The following is a 20,135-nucleotide window of genomic DNA, read 5'->3' on the forward strand; positions in this document are numbered from 1 at the left end:
AATAAGTTCCCAGGTCATATTGATGCTGCTGGTCTGGTGACGACACTATGAGAACTAGTACCATACCAATACTCTTCACGATTTCACACTTTATTTGTACTTTGCCTACGAATACAAATAGTCCAGAATTATTTTCTGCACATCTGTCTGTCTTCCCAGCCTGATCTCAAATTAGTTTTGGGCAGGGGTTGTGTATTATATATTTTCCTCCCACATCAGTTAGCACATTGCTGGGCATACTTACACTTTGGGAAGAACTTTAGATGTTTTGTTTTCTTCAAGTAGACAGGGGTCAATTATAGCTAATTTTAGCATTCCCATATTTTGCAAATGATCACCTAATTTATTCTCATAGTTCACACTCATGGAAAGAAAAATCTTAATTTGCTTCAGTAATATCCCAATCTCATTAAAGAAAAGACTCAGTCTTTAGTTAGGAAAAAAAAAAAAACAACCGAAAGAGTTCATTCCTTCATCCTTCCAAACAAGGTACAGTACAAGTGAGTAACAATATACATTACTGGGGAAACACAACTGCATTTTATATTGCTCACTACTCTTTAAATAACTATAATTCAGATATTAAGGAAAAGAACTGCTAATCACATTAATACATTACAGAAATCAAAATTAATTTACCACACAAAATAAATTAAAACATTAAATATTAACCTTTTCAGTGCAACATATACAGAAGTCAGAGTAACAAGTTCTTTAAAAAAAAAAGCATCAGGTTTGTTATAATAAAGATAATGGAAAAGTTGAACATTTTGTAAGTTATTACACTAGGAAGAGGGATTGCTTTTCAGTACTGTGTATCTGTGTGTGTGTACACCAATAGATCTTTCAGAAAGCCTGGTCAAATCAGTGGCTAGAGAGAACAAGGTCTTATGTTAGAACATTAAAAACAAACATGGGTGTTTGCTTTGTTTCTGTATTGTGCCCTTGGTCCCCTGGGCCTCTGAGTCATCTCTTATCATTCCCGCTCTTTGGCTGGGCAAGTTGGGAAGACCAAAGCCCAGTCCCTACTAAGGGCTTGGGGTCCCCTGAGCTGTGTTTGAGCCTAGTCGGATCCTGTCAATATTGCCTGGAAAAGCAACCTCTGGCACATGTGCACAAGACAACCTGTATAACGCAGCTTGCCGATGCCAGGCAGTTTTCTCCACCCGCAGGAAGCAGTCTCCAAGATGCTCTAGAACCAAAAATCCTTTCTTAGCACAAAGGATTCTGAAGCCACTGTGCCCACTTCCTCTGCTGGGACCCAAGTACAAGCTCATCCCTTGTGTGGGTCCACGGGTGTCCAACGTGGGCCCTGTCTTTCAGATCAGGGCTGGTTGCTGTAGATCTACCCTGCTAGAAGAAAGTGTTTCCTACTAGAATGTATAAAGAAATCACAGCCTGTAAAGTAGTGGGAGAATCTAGGCTCTGTAATGGATTTGGAGGCCTTTTTTCTCATGGTGACTTTTCATTGTCTCCTGAGACACTGGAAATGGCCGTGTCCCCACTGCAAGGTGTGCGGCTGCTGACCAGGTCAGGTCTTCAGAATGATTCCCTAATCATCATGAATACTCAACTTTCTAAAGAGCAAGGAAACACGGGGAATCTGCAGAGATGAATTAGAAAATGCACCTTTTAACCCTAAAAGGGAGCATTTTTACAGCTATCCAAAACAAGTGCCACTGTCAGGAAATGGCACAGGAATCCAAGTTAGTTGGCTATTGGATTTGAAAAGAGAAATCACCAAAGAAGGCTCATATCCTGGGGTACGGCTGCAAGTCCAAAAGGACTGCCTTGGCCCCAGCCTCTTCTTCTAACCCTTTTCAGACCCACTGGCTTACAAAGAACTGACTTGGAAGACACTCCTTGGGAGACACCCATCTGAGGATGGGTATGCAGGCACAAAGTGGGAGGTACCACAGCTGTGACTGTTGAACACCAGGACCAGAGCCTTGACAAACACTAAACATAAAGTCTCTGCACAGAAGCAAGAATGTTCCCTCTGCTTCCATCATTTTCCCATCATCAATTTCCCTCACCTCAGCAAAGGCTCTTGGATGCCAATAACTGATATGCCTTTAGGCTGGACACGGATCATTCCATCCATTAGGTGAAGAAAGCTCACATCCACAAAACACTATCACATTAGTTCATGCTTTGAGAGGCAATTAGAGCTCAAGTAGCCTCTAAAAGACTGATGAAAGATTTTTCTAAAGTAAAAATGTATGTGAACTCAAAATATGAGGGATACTGCTTCATTTTCCAGCATCTCACACTCTCAGGACAACCACCTGAAAACCAGTGTCAATTTGATTGAGCTCTGAAGATGCTACAGTCAAGCCTTAGCTCACTTATCTGCTACTGTGGAACTGGCTCAAGAAGTGCAAACATTTACAATTAAACCTGGGTGCTGTGTCAGACTGTTGGAGACACCAGCTTGTGAACAGATGAAGTTCCTACTCTTAGTACTTTAGAGGCAGCACTGTTCCACAAAAGTGCCAAAGATAAGACAAGAATCACATAACTGTCTTAATTCTCAAACACAAAAGGTTCACAGGAATAGACAGACTGGGGAAGAATTATTGAGGCGAGGATAGCATTTTCTGACAGAAATTTCAAGCCAACTTGACAAATTTTAAAAGTCCCTTTCATGATGTGAGGAGCTAGATGCACTGAAGGGTTAATAGGTAGAAATCTTCCATATTTCTAATACTAGTGATTAAACAGTATCCTCACATAAGGAGAAGTTTTCATTATTAATTTCACTGTAATTCTGAATTAAATTTTAATGAAAATTCCAGGGCTTCGAACCAGTTCATTCAAGTTCAATCCCCTGCTGAGAATTTGCATTTCCACCCCAGATATGCTCAGTGGAAAAACAAAAACAAACTCACTGCCATCTAGTAGGTCCTGACTCACAGCAATCCCTCTTTGGGTTTCTGAGGCAGTATCTCTATGGAAGTAGATTGCCCCATCTTCCTTCTGAGGAGTGGCTGGTGGGTTTGAACCGCCAGCCTTCTGGTTAGCAGTCAAATGCCTCAGGCACTACACCAGAAAGAATCTATAGTTTTTTAACAAGATCCTCAGTTATGAGAATCACCTTGTTTAATCTTGTTAAAACGTAGAATGAACTGTTTCAAAGCCCTGGAAAATTCTTAGGAATGAGATACCCACTATTTATTTGGAGGAACCTATTGTTTCTCACATGCAGGCCAGAGGGCCCGGGGAGGCCCAAAGGGTTAAGAGGTTCTCAGATGTTCAGGAGACAATTTTCCTCCTTCTCTGAGGAGTAAGCAAGACTGACCCAGCAGAGAAGGCTTGTTAGAACTTTTGTTAATAAAACCAGCATCCTGAATGAAAAGAGCAAATCACTGGAATATTTCTCCAAATGCTTAAAAATAAATAAGGAAAGTTAAATTTCTCCCTTTAAAAATAAAGCAACAAACCAACCAAGCAACAAAATGGAAAATAAATGATTGGTTCTCTCTTTCATGGATTCAGCCTGAAATGCCCACGGCTCTCTGCTAATGCTCCATTTTATGCACACTCTCTCAGAGGACTTACTAGGAAGTTAATCAAACCAGTTGCTGTTGAGTCAATCCTGACTCATGGCAACCCCATGTGTGTCAGAGTAGAACTGTGCTCCATAGGGTTTTCAGTGGCTGATTTTTTTTTTGAAAGTAGATCACCAGGCCTTTCTTCTGAGGGGCCTCTGGGTAAACTTGAACTGCCAACCTTTCGGACAGCAGCTGGCTGTATTACCTGTTTGCACCACCCATGGACTCCTAGGAAGTTAGCACTATGTTTCATAACTGCACAGTGTAGTACGACAAATTCCTTCTGCTGTTTTACTACCCAGAACACATCCTGGGGCTTTACCTGCTTATCATATATTAAATAAAATGACCCCTGAACTCCAATCTTTGTTCCCATCAATAACTCATTCTCTGATTGCATTTTTGTACCCCTGGGTGCCTTTTCCCAAGACTCAGCTGTCCTGAAGAGACTGGACATTTACTAATCAGTGTAACTGCAATACATACATCACTAACATAGAAGTCTGAGGTTTTTTTTTTTTTTTTTTTTATGCTTTTTACATTGGCTTAAGAGATAAAAAATAGAATCATTATCCATCTAATAAATAAGACCATCTCCTAGGGTAAGAACAGCTTGGGAAGGTCTTCAATATCTCCAGTCTGTGGAAGACAAAGGTCAGGTTGAGGGTCTGATGACAGAAGACCCAGATCCTCTTAAACTGGGCATCTTCCCGTGACAGTGAGGAGTCACCGTTTCTCCATCTTCCTCCCCAGTAAACTGACGAGAAAAACCTATAACAAGTACAGGAATCTCTGGTGTTGGGCAGGATTCTGTTATGAGCAGATGGTCCCATTCAAAAGCAGCACAGTCCAGGGTCCATGATGGGTAGAGACAACGGCACACAACTGGATGAAACACAGACCAACGCACACCCCTGGTCTACGTAAACAGGGTGTCCATCCCTTTGCAGGTTTCGTTTTGGCCCAGTTTTTACATCATGGTCCGCTGATTTCTTTTCTACATCACACTGAATAACCCCAAGCAGACAGAGTTCCTGATAGAGTTTTGAAGGCCCCAAAAGACAAAAGGCTGCCCAGGCGATCTCAGGCAAAGAAAGAAGGATCTGCTGGCCTATTCCAGGCATCCCTTGCAGGGGCTATCCTGAAGAAGTCTTTCTTCTCAGGTGGCTGTAGTCCACCTGGCTGAACTCCTCTTCTGGGCTCCTTAGACCACTGAGGGGAAGGAAAAACAGGTTAATCACTGTGGCCAGACCCCAGCCTTGCTGGGAAAACAAGCTGGGGACAGAAACTTGGAGATGGCATCAGCCATCACCAGGCTCTCTCGGGGAGTCAGGCCTGAGTCCAAATTCTGCTGGTTCAATAGCAGAGAAGCAGCTTCTGAAACTGTGCTGTCAGTGCCCAGGGAAGCCAGAAAGGCTGACTGAAGTGAAATGAGCTGAAGCAGAAGAGAATGAGATGAGGTGCACCCTTAATTCAATTGGAGATGGATGGTTCAACCCAGCCTGTGGTCAGCTCTGCTGCAAGGGGTTGTTTGGTGGACAATTCATGAGCTGGTGCAGGGTTCTGGCAGCAAATTTCCTCCCTCTAAGGCCTGGTGGCATAGTGCCTAAGGCATTTGACTGCTAACCAGAAAGCTGGCGGTTCAAACCCACCAGCCACTCCTCAGAAGGAAGACTGGGCAATCTACTTCCACAGAGATACCACCTTGGAAACCCCAGGAGGGGTCACACTATGAGTTAAATTGACTTGACGGCAGTAAGTTTGGTTTAAAGCTATGTAAGAATGGACCCACTTATTTTTCATTGGGTGTGGTTTTTAGGTTATCTTCTGGGACTATCAGGGTGAAGCAGCACGGACACACTCCTTAGCATCTCCCCAGTTGAGCTCAGCCTGGACTCTTCCTGCCATGGTCCTTCCTGCGGTTTCCCTCAAGAAGGGAATGGGAGTGTCCTGGCCCAGGGGCAGTCATGGTTGGGCTGCTCCAACAAGGCTCACGTGTGAGCACCTGGTTCACCCAGCCTTAGGTCTAGGACGTCTGCCTAGTACTACATTAGGTTGTGGAAGTCCTCATTGTCTGGAGGACAGGGGCCATATCTGAAAGGCTAGATTTATCTCCAAGCTCAAAACTAACCTTTGTTCAAATGTAGGTGGAAGAAAAGTGACAGTAACAAGAAACTCAATAGTCCATCCCAAACAACCGTGGTGAGGTATAGACAAATGCCACAAAGCCTACTACAAATTTTCTTTAAAAATTTAAACAAATCTATTCTATTGGTGCTAAAAAACAAAGTATTTACCTTTATTAGCTCAATGTACTCCCCCCTTCCCTTGCCCCATTAGTGGAAGAGATATATGGGTGGGGCCTTCAGAGGTCCAGTTCCATCCCCATTCCCAACTCACAGTGCAACCCAAGCAGGCCATCGGCTAACTCAGTTTCCTGACATCATTCACAAATCATTCTTTTAAGCCATTATGAAGATTAATGGATTACCATCCTCAAGAGTTGGGCTACCAGGATCAACAGGCCTGCTCATGCACAATTATTATGACTACTGAAATGAAGAACAAATAAATGGTGTTCCTTGGCCTTCAGCTCCCTCCATGTCAGATTACCATGCGGTTCAATGACCATGTGAGGGGTTCCAGCTTCCCAATCACCTCACTCCCTACCCTTGCCATGCACCCTTGAGCTTTTGGAATGTCAACCATTTGTTAGAGAAGAACACCCCAGTGGACACCAGCCTCTTATAATAATCTCTTGCCCCATTACTTCCTTAAAAGGAATTTTAAGTTTATGATGGACACTTGGTCAAAATAGCATCCTAGACAGTCTTGTTGTTGTGAGTGAGAGTTTCAGGGCTTGTCTGGATAAAGGAGCTACTCAACTCCATGATCCCAGAGCCAGTGGTGCTCAGATAAGGGTTTCTGAGGTACAAGTTTGGCTCCACAACCACATGACTAATATCTTTCCATGGGTGTTAGTGATGATCTTCATATAAAAAAATGGTAAACTTACTGAAGATCCTAGGATCTAGGAGTTAGAAGGGTCCTTACAGATCTCTATAGGCCAAATCCCTCATTTTACTGATGAGAAAGGGAAGTGACTTTCCCAAGGGAAGAAGAATGAACATCTGTTGTGTACATACAATTCGTCACACAATATGATAAGTATTTTATTGTGTGATGAAATTTTATTATACTAGTATGGTAGCATAGTGGCTAAGGCACTTGACTGCTAACCAGAAGGCTGGCGGTTCAAACCCACCAGCCACTCCTCGCAAGGAAGGTTGGGCAATCCTACCTCCGTAGTGATACTGCCTCGGGAACCCAAGGAGGGGTCACTATGAGTCAGGGCTGACTCGATGGCACATAACAACAACAACAACAGTATTCATGCAATTTACACAGTGATCTTCCTTAACAGTACGAAAACTGAGACCCAGAGAGTAACTTGTCAAAGGTCACACGGTCATCAACAAGGACAAAAAAGCTCTGGGCTACGTAAAACACACCTTAGTAAACTAAACCTGACTTGAGAGGATAAAATAGCCTCCTCTTTATTTTTTTCCCTCCTCCTGCTTCATCTTCCAGGAACTTCTGACTGAGAAAATGGTCATTTTCTTCACTCAACAGTGCCTCCAATGGGAGGAAAAGGATCCCCTTCAGCACAGGCCCTTACCTGTTTCTGAGTGGCAGCAGGCAGTCCTTCCCTTCAGGAGAGCACTGGGCTTCTCCTGCCGGCAGATGAGGGCGCGGCACCACTCACAGTGCTTTCGGACTTGGCAGCAGCTGCAAAGAAGCAGGGAACGTGGTCTGGGCAGGGGGCCTGGCAGGCATGCCCGGCTGGTGCAAGTGTGCTTGAGTGGCCTGCTGGGAAGCTCTTCGCTCTATACCAGCCTTCTGTGGGGACCTTCAGAGAAGGCACAGCAGGCAGCTGGGGCAGTGGCTCTTTGGGGCAGACCCTAGTCAACAAAACAAAAGTACCTATTTGCTGCCCTGAAGTGCCAGCTACGGTTCTGCAGTTCTGCTCTGGGCTCTAGCTTCCCCAGATGTTACAGGTTACCAGCCATCCACCCAGCTGCTTCCTTGATAAAGAACAAATTGGCTAACTCCACATATGCAATAGGAGCTCAGAACTACTGTTAAGACTGGGACAAAGCAGCTGCCTCAGGCTGGCAGGCTGTGAGGGCTCAGGTATTGCCAGGAGCAAAGCTGGGGACTCAGGCTGAAGTGACCCATGAAGAGATTAGGGACTGAGTCAAGCATCTCAATAGCTCTGCATCCTAAACCCCTTCTCTGAGGACTGAAATTCTCTGGTTGTGGAAAAGCCAGCTTCTCAGTGAGCCTGTGTTGCCTGAGGACTACAGAATCAGTCATACACATGCTTGCCTCCCTCTGTGGGCAGGAATGAACACTTTTCAGAGTTAACATGAAAAAAGAATGAGGGAACTCAGAGAAAAGCAGGAGACCATGCAGACATCAATGACCTAGACAGACACTGATGGCCGCTTCCCTTGGGATAGCCTGTGTCCACTATCCTGACCTTGATGTATATATAACCCATACAGCCATGGACTGGGGCTGACATGAGCCCAGGGACAGGGATGAGGCAATGAACCTATTTCTATGCCTGGATGCCATTTCACAATGCCCACCCAGCCCCTCCTGCTTGGCCAGGCCCTGGAATGCAAAGCTGGGAAGGTTACTGGGAACACTGATCTTTGGGCAGCAGAACTGAGAAGGGGCCCTGAGACTCTCCTGCCCAGCCTGCTTCTCTTTTGGGTAGAAAATGAGAGCCTAGAGCATTGTGCCTGTGGGTAGAACTCTCCTGAGTGGTAGAGTCCAGGCTGGAACCAGTTTATTCCATGACAGAGCACCTAGATGCTTTCACTTCACATGCTGGAGGGACCTAGAAGTCCTGACCTTATGCTGGTGGAATCTAGAAAGAAGCCTTGATCCCAGCTTCCAGACGTGCCCACACTCACTGCTAGGGGGACTCTCCCAGGATGTCTGACCATTACACAGCCTGGCTACCACTCCACGCCAAGAGCCATCAAAGTTCCTCTTAGCTTTGCTGAAACCAAACAGACATCCCAGCAACAAGCTGTGCTAAGGTGGCTCTGTTATCTGGGTATGTCACAGATGCCCCTGGCCGCGGTAAGCGGGCAGAGCACCTGGTCTTAGGGGCAGCCAAGTACTCACTGAATCAGCACACACGTGATGATGAGGACAGCCAGGGCCACGATGGAGACTACGACCAAGGCAGTGATGGCCTGTTTCTTCTGGCTGGCGGCCACCACAGCCAGGAGGTCTGCGTGTTCACAGCGCGCTCCGACATACCCAGAATGGCAGCTGGGGAGGGAAGACACATCAGCATGCTTTCAAGACAGAAGGTCTTACTCCTTCAACTCCCCAGGGTGGGCTGGGCTAGAGAGGCCCAAAGGCCACACGAAGAGCCCTGGGGGCTCCGCTTTTGTTGTTGTTGTTATGTGCCGTCGAGTCAGCCCTGACTCATAGCGACCCCTCCTTGGGTTTCCGAGGCAGTATCACTACGGAAGTAGGATTGCCCAACCTTCCTTCCGAGGAGTGGCTGGTGGGTTTGAACCGCCAGCCTTCTGGTTAGCAGTCAAGTGCCTTAGCCACTATGCTACCAGAGCTCCCATAGCCTTTGCTATTTGAGGCAAAGGTATCAGCAAAATGATTGCTACTTTGCTGCCACGGGCACCTCTGGCTTGGAGAATTTTATGTGTCATTGAGTTGAATCTGACTCACAGCAACCCTACAGGATAAAGTAGAAGTGCCCCATAGGGTTTCCTAGGCTATAATCTCTACAGGACCAGATTGCCAGGTCTTTTTTTCCACGGAGTGGCTGGTAGGTTTGAACTGCTGGCCTGTCAATTAGCAGCTGAGAGTTTAACCACTGAACCACCAGGGCTCCTCAGGTCACTACGAGTGGGAACTGACTGGACAGCACCTAACACCAACAATCAGCTTCATTATCCGAGGATGAGAAGTGCTGCCGAAGCACTTTTTTTTATTATTGTTACTATGCCCAGTCCTGAGGGAATAAAGAAGGCAGGAAACATGTTTATGACACTAAGTTCATTTTGGCAGTTCATAAAATTTAGGTTATTTTTAAACCAAATGTGTGTATTCAGAATTTCTGATGATGAAAGGAAACACGAGAAGCCAGCTGGAGACATCAACTGTGCTTTGCTTTTTTAATTTCTTCATCCAGTTTAATTAGTTCTGTAGTTTCTGTTGAGTGCCTCCATAAATGCGGGCCTGCACTGAAGACGGGCACTAATCTCCTGCGAACCGGATTTGCTCATTTCCAGTAACATCTGGACTACCTCCATCACAAGACTGGTAAGAGCACAACAGATATCAAGTATGTGAAGGTCCTTGCAGCTTATGAAGATGCCGTGCCAACACAAAACCAAAAAACCATACTCAATGCCATCAAGTAGATTCTGATTCATAGTGACCCCCTTTGGGTTTCCAAGGTGGTCAATTTTTACGGGAAGTGGATTGCCCAGTCTTCCTTCCAAGGAGTGGCTGGTGGGTTTGAACCAGGAACCTTCTGGTTAGCAGCCAAATGCCTTAGGCACTACGCCACCAGAGCTCCTTTGTGCCAACACAAAAGGACATTATTACTGACATTGCTAATATTCAGAGGCTCTTAGGCATCAAATGTTTAGATCACAGCTCCCTGCTATACAGTGAGAGCTGATGATGTTTCTTCCATCTAGTTCTTGCTTAGAGCTGCCCCCCACCCTCACCCTGATCCTGGGGCAGCCTAATGGTTCTCCCGTGACCTTCTGGTCATGTCCTAGCCATAAGGAAGTGATGGTCATTTTCTGAAGCAGGCATACTTTTCCCTCAAGTGATGATTCCTCTCAACAGAAGATACTTAGCCTCACACTGGTTCCTTTATATGGAGTGATGGGGGTGGATCTCTTTTCTATTGTCCATAAAAATATCAGAGTACACCTTTTCCTCAGGAGAAGGGGCCTCCTTCCCATAGGGACCCCTAGAAGCAGCCTCCAACTGACCAGCCAGTTTAAGTATACAAAGAAATAGAAGCTAGATTAAATTTTTCCCCAGGTAAAGATTTTTTTTTTTTTTTTTTTTAAGAGTCAATCTGTGTGTCTACCTTTTGACTAAGTAGTCAACCTGTCATCTTTATTTTTAGAGGAAAAGGTCTTTGAAGAGAAAGGGAAGATGAGGGATTAATGTTCCTTGTGTGGGTGCTACTGTGCAGGGCCTGCCCTGGGTGCATGATATTTTTACTGTCTTAAACCTGTGCTTCTGGTCTGCCAGATCCTAGATGCCAGGAGGGTACCTGAAGCCACAGGAGAAGCACGATATGTTTTCCTGGAGCATATATTTTGCCCAATGTTAAAAAAAAAATGAATCATTCTAATGTTAGAACAACAAGGACTTCATTGGCTTCAGAATTATGACAAATAGGAGATGGAAAAAATTGTAGTTCAAGGCTACAAGCTGGGACCCTGGGCATACAAGCTTTCTCTGTCTTTAATATTGCTTAATGGAAAAGCCTTCTAAGGACTCTCTTTATCCCAAAGACCATTTATTATGATCCTCTGGGAGCTCTGGTGGCATAGGGCCTAAGGCATCTGACTGCTAACCAGAAGGCTGGCAGTTCAAACCCACCAGCCACTCCTCGGAAGGAAGACTGGGCAATCTACTTCCACAGTGATGTTGTTGTTGTTGTTGTGTGCCGTTGAGTCAGACCCTATCCATAGCGACCCCTCCTTGGGTTTCCGAGGCAGTTATCACTACGGAAGTAGACTGCCCCATGTTCCTTCCGGTTCCACAGTGATACTGCCTTGGAAACCCAAGGAGGGGTCACTACGAGTTGGATCTGACTCGACAGCAATGAGTTTGGTTTTATTTGAAGGCTTTTTTTTTTTTTTTTTTAAAGTCTGAATCCAGGCACCTATTTTTCTATTAAAGGTTATTTCCTGCTTGGTATGCATTCTTGAATATATCCCTCCTGAATTTAGAGATCATCTAAAGAATAGATTTGATGCATTGAACACCAATGACCAAAAACCAGATGAATTATGGGAAGATATCAAGAACATTATCCATGAAGAAAGCAAGAGATCACTAAAAAGACAAGAAGAGAAGAGAAGACCAAAGTGGATGACAGAAGAGACTCTGAACTTTGCCCTTGAGTGGAGAATAGCTAAAGCAAATGGAAGAAATGAAAAGGTAAAAGAGCTGAACAGAAGATTTCAAAGAGCAGCTCAAGTAGGCAAAGCCAATTACTAGAATGAAATGTGCAAAGACCTGGAGTCTGAAAACCAAAAAGGAAGAACACACTTAGCATTTCTCAAACTGAAAGAACTGAAGAAAAAATTTAAGCCTCGAGTTGCAATATTGAGAGATTCTATGGGCAAAATATTGAATGATGCAGGAAACATCAAGAGAAGATGGCAGGAATACACAGAGTCACTGTACCAAAAAGAACTGATCGATCTTCATCCATTTCAGGAAGTGGCATATGATCTAGAACCAATGGTAATGAAGGAAGAAGTCAAAGCTGCAATGAAAGAACTGGCGAAGAACAAGGCTCCGGGAATTGATGGCATACCGATTGAGATATTTCAACAAACCAATGCCCCATTGGAGGCACTCACTCAGTTATGCCAAGAGATTTGGAAGACAGCTACCTGGGCAACTGACTGGAAGAGATCCATATTTGTGCCCATTCCAAAGAAAGGTGATTCCACAGAATGTAGAAATTATAGAACAATTTCATTAATATCGTACGCAAGTAAGATCTTACTGAAGATAATTCAGAAACGTTTGCAGCAGTATATTGACAGAGAACTTCCAGAGGTTCAAGCCGGATTCAGAAGAGGATGTGGAACAAGGGATATCATAGCTGTTGTCAGATGGATCTTGGCTCAAGGCAGAGAATACCAGAAAGATGTTTACTTGTGTTTCATTGACTATGCAAAGGCATTTGATTGTGTGGATCATGACAAATTATGGATAACATTGAGAAGAATGGGAATTCCCGAGCACTTGATTGTACTCATGAGGAATCTGTACCTTGACCAGGAGGCTGTCGTTCAAACAGAACAAGGGGACACTACATGGTTTAAAATCAAGAAGGGAGTGCATCAGGGTTGTATCCTTTCTCCACACTTATTCAATCTATATGCCAAACAAATAATCCGAGAAGCTGGACTATATGAAGAAAAATGTGGTATCAGGATTGGAGGAAGAATCATTAACAACCTGAGATATGCAGATGATACAACTTTGCTTGTTGAAAGTGAGGAAGACTTAAGGCACCTACTGATGAAGGTTGAAGAATACAGTCTGCAGCGGTATGGATTACGTCTCAATATAAAGAAAACAAAAATCCTCACAACTGGACCAATGAGCAGCATCACAATAAATGGAGAGAAGATTGAGGTTGTCAAAGAATTCACGTTGCTTGGTTCTACAATCAATGCCAACGGAAGGAATAGTCAGGACATTAGACGACGTGTAGCATTGGGAAAGTCAACTGCGAAGGAACTGTTTCAAGTGTTGAGAAGCAAGGATATCTCCTTGAGGACTAAGGTGCGCCTGACACAAGCCATGATATTTCCAATCGCCTCGTATGCATGTGAGAGCTGGACAATGAATAAGGAAGACCAAAGAAGAGTTGATGCTTTTGAGTTGTGGTGCTGGCGAAGAATGCTGAAAGTACCATGGACTGCTAAAAGAACTAACAGATCTGTCCTGGAGGAAGTGCAGCCAGAATGCTCCTTGGAAGCAAGAATGGCCAGACTTCGTCTCACCTATTTTGGTCATGTTGTAAGAAAGGACCATTCCCTGGAGAAGGATGTCATGCTTGGTAGGGTGGAGGGTCGACGAAAGAGGGGGAGGCCTTCAACGAGATGGATTGATACGGTGGCTGCGATGATGGGCTCAAGTATAGCAGGGATTGTGGGGCTGGCGCGGGATCGGGCAGTGTTCCGTTCTGCTGTGCATGGGGTCGCTATGAGTCGGAAATGACTCGACGGCACTTAACAACAACAACAACATGCATTCTCTGAATTAATCCTCAACCAGAGCTGTCATGTGCCTGCACTCACCCTGCTAGGGGCTAGTGATAGGTTTAAACCCAGGCTTGTCGGCCTCAGAGTCTGGCTTTAACAAAGCAATGCTAGGAACTCCAAGAAATCCCGTTAGGGAAAATAATGGCAGCCAAGCACTAATAACAACACGTATCATTTCTTGCATCCTTGCTACAGACCAGGCACTATAACGAACTCCTACAGGAATTTGCTCATTTAATTCCAACAATAACAACTTCCATGTGAGGTCAATGCTATCACTTACCCTGTTTTACAGATGAGGAAAATGAAGCTTCTAGAGGTTTACAAACCAATGGTTTAATGATTAAAGCTATCTTTTTCAGTTAATGCCAATTGGTTTGAAAGATACTCTGGCATAGTGATTCAAAAGGAAGATGGGCTGTTGACTGCCCACAAAATATTGTCCCTGCTGCCAGTGCGGCCAGGTGCAAAGATGAGCACCAAACAATGCCACCTATCGTAACTCACTAAGGAAGAGAACCCCCTGGGCTGGGGTGCACTTTGCTGATCTTCCCTGCTTTTCCAATCAGAGGAATATTCGTCATATGTGGGTGCTGAGCCCTGCTCAACAACCCTGCCTCAAACCTACCCATATAAAGAGAAAACCTTCATGCAATAAGAATGCCTCTTTCTGTCATCCTAGTGTCATAGCTGCAAATATTCAAATCCTAGTCTCATTGACTTAGGGGGCCCAATGTGCCTCTGAATGAAAACTTCCCCAATGTGGGAAGATACCTGGAGCTGCTGTCTAATCACTGGGACTCCATGCATGGTCTAGATGAGCTCCATGAATATTTTGGGCCTGAACTCCTGCTGGGAGACCTAAAGACTACTTGTTCTTGTGGAAAACAAAGCTTTAAGAATGACATTATTTTAGAACAGCTCACTCTTTTAAGATGATAATCTCCCAATTATATAGTCTGTGGGTTCTCTTTATAAGGCAGTGACAGATGGGGCCTCACCTGAAGGTATGTCAGTTTTATTGACTAGAATGTGTGTGTCAGCTCCTAAACCTGGAGAGATTCTTAAGAGCAGGGACAAGATGTTCTGCTTTCTCTGCACAGACTGAATTTCTGGTCTAGTGGGAGCCAACTAATTAGAACATTCCTCTAGGTACTGTAAATACAAAAACGTATAAGGCATACATAGTCCTGTCCTTAGAGAGTTTTCAAGCCAGCCACGAGGTAATGGAAGCAGATCAAGAGATATTCATTGTCAAAAGCTTCCCTCACCTGTCAGTGTGCCCTCACAGCTCTGTGAAGATAGGGTGACATGTCACCCCCTGCCCCCCACAACAGCCTCGCCCTGCTCAGAGCTGTCAGAGCCAGAGGGGGACTCTCGTCTAGGGATTAAACATTCACATACTCTGAGGGGTCACCCCAGAAGCAGAAGGGGACAGCAGCGGTTCAGTGGTAGAATTGTCACCTTCCATGAGAGAGACCTGGGTTTAATTTCAGGCCAACGCACCTCATGCATGGCTGCCACCCATCTGTCAATGGAGGCTATGTATTGCTATGATGCTAAACAGGTTTTGGTGGCACATCTAGACTAAGAGAGACTCAGAAGAATGGCCTGGTGATCTATTTCCAAAAAACATCAGCCAATGAAAACCCTAGGGATCACAATGGCCCAATGTGCAACAGATCACTGGATGCCGCAGAACTGTGCAGCACTGCATTCTGTTGTACATGGGGTTGCCATGAATTGGGGATCGACTTGATAGCTGCTTATAACAACAACCAGAGGCAGAAGGAAGCAAACTAGACCAGTGCAAGTAAAACAGCAGTGGAAGAAAGAAGATGGGACCAACATTCTGCTTCAGTGTTGGGGAGTAGTGGGGAAAGGTGGATATTGGAGGACTGGAGAGGGCAAGCCCTATTTGGGGAGGGTGGGGCATGTGCAACTGCCTCAGCTGGGAGTTCAGGCCTGGTCTTGCCATTTTTCTGCTTGTTCAAGAGAAGATGGGCATCTTGATGGGAATATGAAATTCTACTGCCACATAAAACATGTCTCTAGGCTGAATGCTGTCTCTGGGCCTCTAAAATCCAGAGAGAAAACTGAGGTTTGCATAGCTGTGCCTCCCCTCCATCCCCGATGGTCGTTTTTTCCATCTGTGAGACACTGTGAGAGTGTCTCAACTGTCCTCATAGCTCCCATACTCGGCCCACAGGAAGGACTCATTAAGAGTCAGGGGAATTATCATGGGGGTGGCTGTGACCTCTGTCTTGAGGAAGGTTTACTTGCAGGGGAAGAAGTCAACATCCTTCCTGAAAAAAAAAAAAAGAGCTTCGTGATTTGAGGGCTTTGTGATTTGAGGTGAACATCGCAAGGCTAAGGCCAAGTGTGCTCTGGCCAGTGGCTGAGTGTATGGTTTTAGGGTTGGAGCCAACTGGATCACATCCCAGCTGCCACTTATATCTACTTATATCTCTGTGGCTCCAGGTAAGTTGTTTCTTTTTTAAAAAAAATTTTTATTATGATTTGGGTGAAAGTTTACAGAGCAAATTCACTTTCCACACAGCAGCTCACATACACTTTGTCTCATGACATTGACTACAATTTTCCACAATGCAACAAACAGCTCCTCTCCCACCTCCTCCCCTTAGTTACTTCTTCCCTGTATCCTTCCCTCCCATGTATTCCTGGTCCCTGAGCTGTCTCCCTGTGCATACACAGCCTTTCTATTCTTCCATGACTGATCTCTCCAAGGAGTGTATCTACCTAGTGTAAATGTTCAACTCATATGCCTATTTATTGTTTGACTGGAAGTCACAGGTGTGGGTTCAATTCCAGACTGAAGGGCAACTATGGGCCATAGTCTCAGTCATCAGGCTCTATCATACCAGGAAACCTGGTGTCCCCCACCCCAATGATTTTGAGTTTTGTTCCACTTTGTTCTTCCACTCTACCCAGGATCTCCTACAGAGATCCCCCTCTGAGTAATTGGCAATGGTAGCTGGGCACCATCTAGTTCTTCTGGTCTCATAGTCATATAGGCTTAGGATCGCACGATGAACCAGTCGCTTGGACTAATTGTTTCCATGTGTCTTTGGTTTTCTTCATTCTTCTCTGCTGTGGATGGGGAGAGACCCATTGTTGCACCTAGATGGCCACTTGCAAGCTTTTAAGATCCCAGTCACTACTCAGCAAAGTAGGATGTGGAACAATGGTTTTATGTAGTATGTTATGCCAACTGAACTTGATGTCCTCTGCAATTATTGTTCTGAGCCTACAGGTCCAACTACTCACTCCCTCTGGGAGTGACTCCAACCTTGTCCCTTGTCAGCTCTACTATATACCTGGGAATTCTTACAGAACATAGCAATACACTTGTAGAAAAATTGTCTACCAACCCTATACATGGTCTTAGGCACACTCCCCCCTACATAGACATACCTAATAGTTCAGCCTGTCCACCCATCTACCCATGTGCACCTTCACTGACAACACAGTACTATATGTGCAAAAGGGTTCATCTTTGTTGTCTGTGCCTCCCATGCACCTCTCTCTGTCTTCCTCTTCCTCAATGGTACTTCCTCAATGCTACTGGTACATTGCCTTTCTTTTCACCCAAAGCAATACTTGTCTCTACCTATCTTACAGTGTTCCTTCTCCTCTCTTTCTACCCCTGGTAACAAACAAAGAAAATTTCTTTTCACATATAAACCTTTCCTTGACTTTTTACAATAACAGACTAATACAATATTTGTCCTTCTGTGACTGACTTATTTCACTCAAGTTGCTTAATTTCTGAGCCTCAGTTTTCTCATTTTAAAAACAAAGGTAATAATAGCTATTTTTTAGGATTTTGTGAACATGACATGAGACAATGGATATGGAGTGCTTGGCACTGAGCTGGGCACACAGCTATTGAGAGCATACTGTTATTATTAAAGATAATATTTATAATGTGAATGAGGAGAGAAATGGCCAATCCTTCTGATTACCAAAACGTATTTGGACAGACATCTAGTCTGATCATCAAAATGTCTTGTTGTTATTGTTGTTATTTGCCGTCGAGTTGGACCTGACTCATAGCGACACCTCCTTGGGTTTCCAAGGCGGTATCACTATGAAAGTAGATTGCCCAACCTTCCTTTCAAGGAGTGGCTGGTGGGTTTGAACCACCAGCCTTCTGGTTAGCAGTCAAGTGCCTTAGGCACTATGCTACCAGAGCTCCTACCAAATGTTAGTGATGTGTAAATGTGATGGCTAATTATTTTTCCAGAGTCAAGAGCAGGGCTTTGCACCAGGTTGAGGAGACTCAGAGAGTAGCCACAACCCAACTTTCAGAATGTTTTCCACCCAGCCATGGTTAGGTCTCAGCCAGTGATAAGGTCATTACTTTGGCTTGTCTGATGCCCCAGGCTCGAGACCATCAGCTCTGGAAAGTTACACATCAGCCTCTGATCTGGTGGTACCTGAGGAGGTAGTACTTAGCTTCCAACCCACATTTGATCAAAGCTCTGTGGACTTGCCCTCTCTCTCCAGAAAGGATTCCTCTGCCTCTAGGCTCCAAGCCTGCTCTTGGCCCAGCATGGAGACTGCTGGACAGGAGGTTGCCTTCTGTCTGTTACAGAGGTGCTGAGGGGTATCTTGTAACCACCTGAGAGGCAAACCTTCCTCCTGGGTTAGTCTAGATCCAAACAATTTCTTTTCCCCACATTAACGAGGTACCAGTAAAAATAATCCCATCAGTCACCTAGAGGCTGGCCCAGTGACCTAATCAGTATTTTAGTAAGAACGATAATCATAAATAATGGTAGTGACTATTAATATCATCCCTGTGCTTTGTATGTACAAGGTGGGGAGACCACTCATCTGGGGGAGTCTCTTAATTCTGCGGAAATTGCCTCACACAGTCCTCCTCCCAGAGGAAGGTGGCCTGGCTGCCTATCCAGGAAAGACTCAGAGGGACCTGGAGGGGCTGGCCCAGGCTCACACAGCTGGCACCTCAGGAATGGAGCCCACCCACTGCTGCTCATAGCATTGCTGCAGCAGCCTTCTCTGGCCCCCAGTCTCTCTTGGGCTAATGCACCTGATAGCTTACACTTCATGGTTATGAGCTCTGCTTCAGAAGCCAGAGAGTCTGGGTTTGAATCTAAGCTCTGCTAAGTGACCTGCACATACCTTTCTGTTCCTTCCTCATTATGAAGATTAAATGATTAAATGTATCGTGCTTAGAACAGTGCCAGGCATGAAGCAAAAGCTTGCTTTTTATTAATATTTATCACCATGGAAGTAAATTGCCCGACCTTCCTTCTGAGGAGTGGCTGGTGGGTTTGAACTGCCAACCTTCTGGTTAGCAGTTGAATGCCTTAGGCACTATACCACAAGAGCTCCCTATTATTTATTGGTACTATGAGGTTGTAAGGATCCCTGGTGGCACAGTGGTTACGTGTTCAACTGCTAACTGAAAGTTTGAGGGTTTGAACATAGCAGCCTGCTTCCGTCCAGAATACAGCCTTGACAGCCAACAAACACATGAGAAATTGCTCATGATCATTAATCATTAGAAAGATGCAAATCCAAACAACAATGAGATATCATCTCACCCCAGCAAAAACAGCAAAGTTCAACAGATCAGATAGTAACAAATGCTGGTGGGGTTGTGGAGAGATTAGAACTCTTGTGCACTGCTGGTGGGATTGTAAAATGGTACAACCATTGTAGCAAATGGTATGGCGTTTCCTTAAAAAATTGAAACTAGAAGTACCATTTGACCCAGCAATTCCATTACTAGGAATATATCCTAAAAAAGTGGGAGAAAGCGCATGAACAGACATATGTACACCTATGTTCATCGCAGCACAATTCACCATAGGAAAGAAATGGAAACGACCTAAACACCCATCAACGGATGAGTGGATAACCAAATTATGGTATATCCACACAATGGAATACTATGCCACATTAAACAATGAGGGATACGTGAATCATCTTGCAATGTGGATGAACCTGGAGAACATTATGCTGAGTGAAATAAGTCAATCGCAGAAGGACAAGTACTGTATGAGCCAATTACTATAAAAAGACAGAGAAGGGTTTGCTTGGGAAAGGGAACTCACCTAGTAGGTTGCCAGGATGGGGAGAGATGGGGAGGGATTAATTTTGGGCTAGTTGGGGCTTATATGCTGACATGGGTAGGGGGAGGGGTATATGGGAAGGATATATGACCACCATAATAACACTGTGAAGTGAGAGGACACCGAATTGTGCACATAAGAGATAGACGACAGATGCTAATACCAACCAATGTGTCCACAATACCACACTGCCATTAAACCAAACACTAGGTTATACAGATAAACACACAAACACCTGAGATGATCAGACGAGGGTCTGTGAACAGAGGTATACGCTAGACCAAGGATAGATTCAGCAAGGCTAATCTTACACAGACACCAGTGATACAAATACCTGCAGTCCTTACAGAAACAATAGAAGACAGACA

The 20,135-nt window shown here is 44.7% G+C and overlaps 1 protein-coding gene across 1 annotated transcript in view; it reads right to left on the bottom strand.

Annotated features, from left to right (window-relative positions):
* Positions 1 to 4,758: 4,758 nt before the first annotated feature.
* The window catches only part of TGFA (transforming growth factor alpha), an 18,390-nt gene continuing 3,013 nt past the window's right edge, over positions 4,759 to 20,135 (bottom strand). The window contains exons 2-4 of the mRNA XM_007940142.2: positions 8,757 to 8,906; positions 7,234 to 7,343; positions 4,759 to 4,766 (exon numbers count right to left, since the gene is read on the bottom strand). Coding sequence (XP_007938333.2) covers positions 4,759 to 4,766; positions 7,234 to 7,343; positions 8,757 to 8,906 — 268 coding nt within the window. The remainder of the gene's footprint in view (positions 4,767 to 7,233; positions 7,344 to 8,756; positions 8,907 to 20,135) is intronic.

Source organism: Orycteropus afer, unplaced genomic scaffold (genome assembly GCF_000298275.1).
Source record: "Orycteropus afer afer isolate SDZICR_OR568_19922 unplaced genomic scaffold, OryAfe1.0 scaffold00065, whole genome shotgun sequence".
NCBI lineage: Eukaryota > Metazoa > Chordata > Mammalia > Tubulidentata > Orycteropodidae > Orycteropus > Orycteropus afer.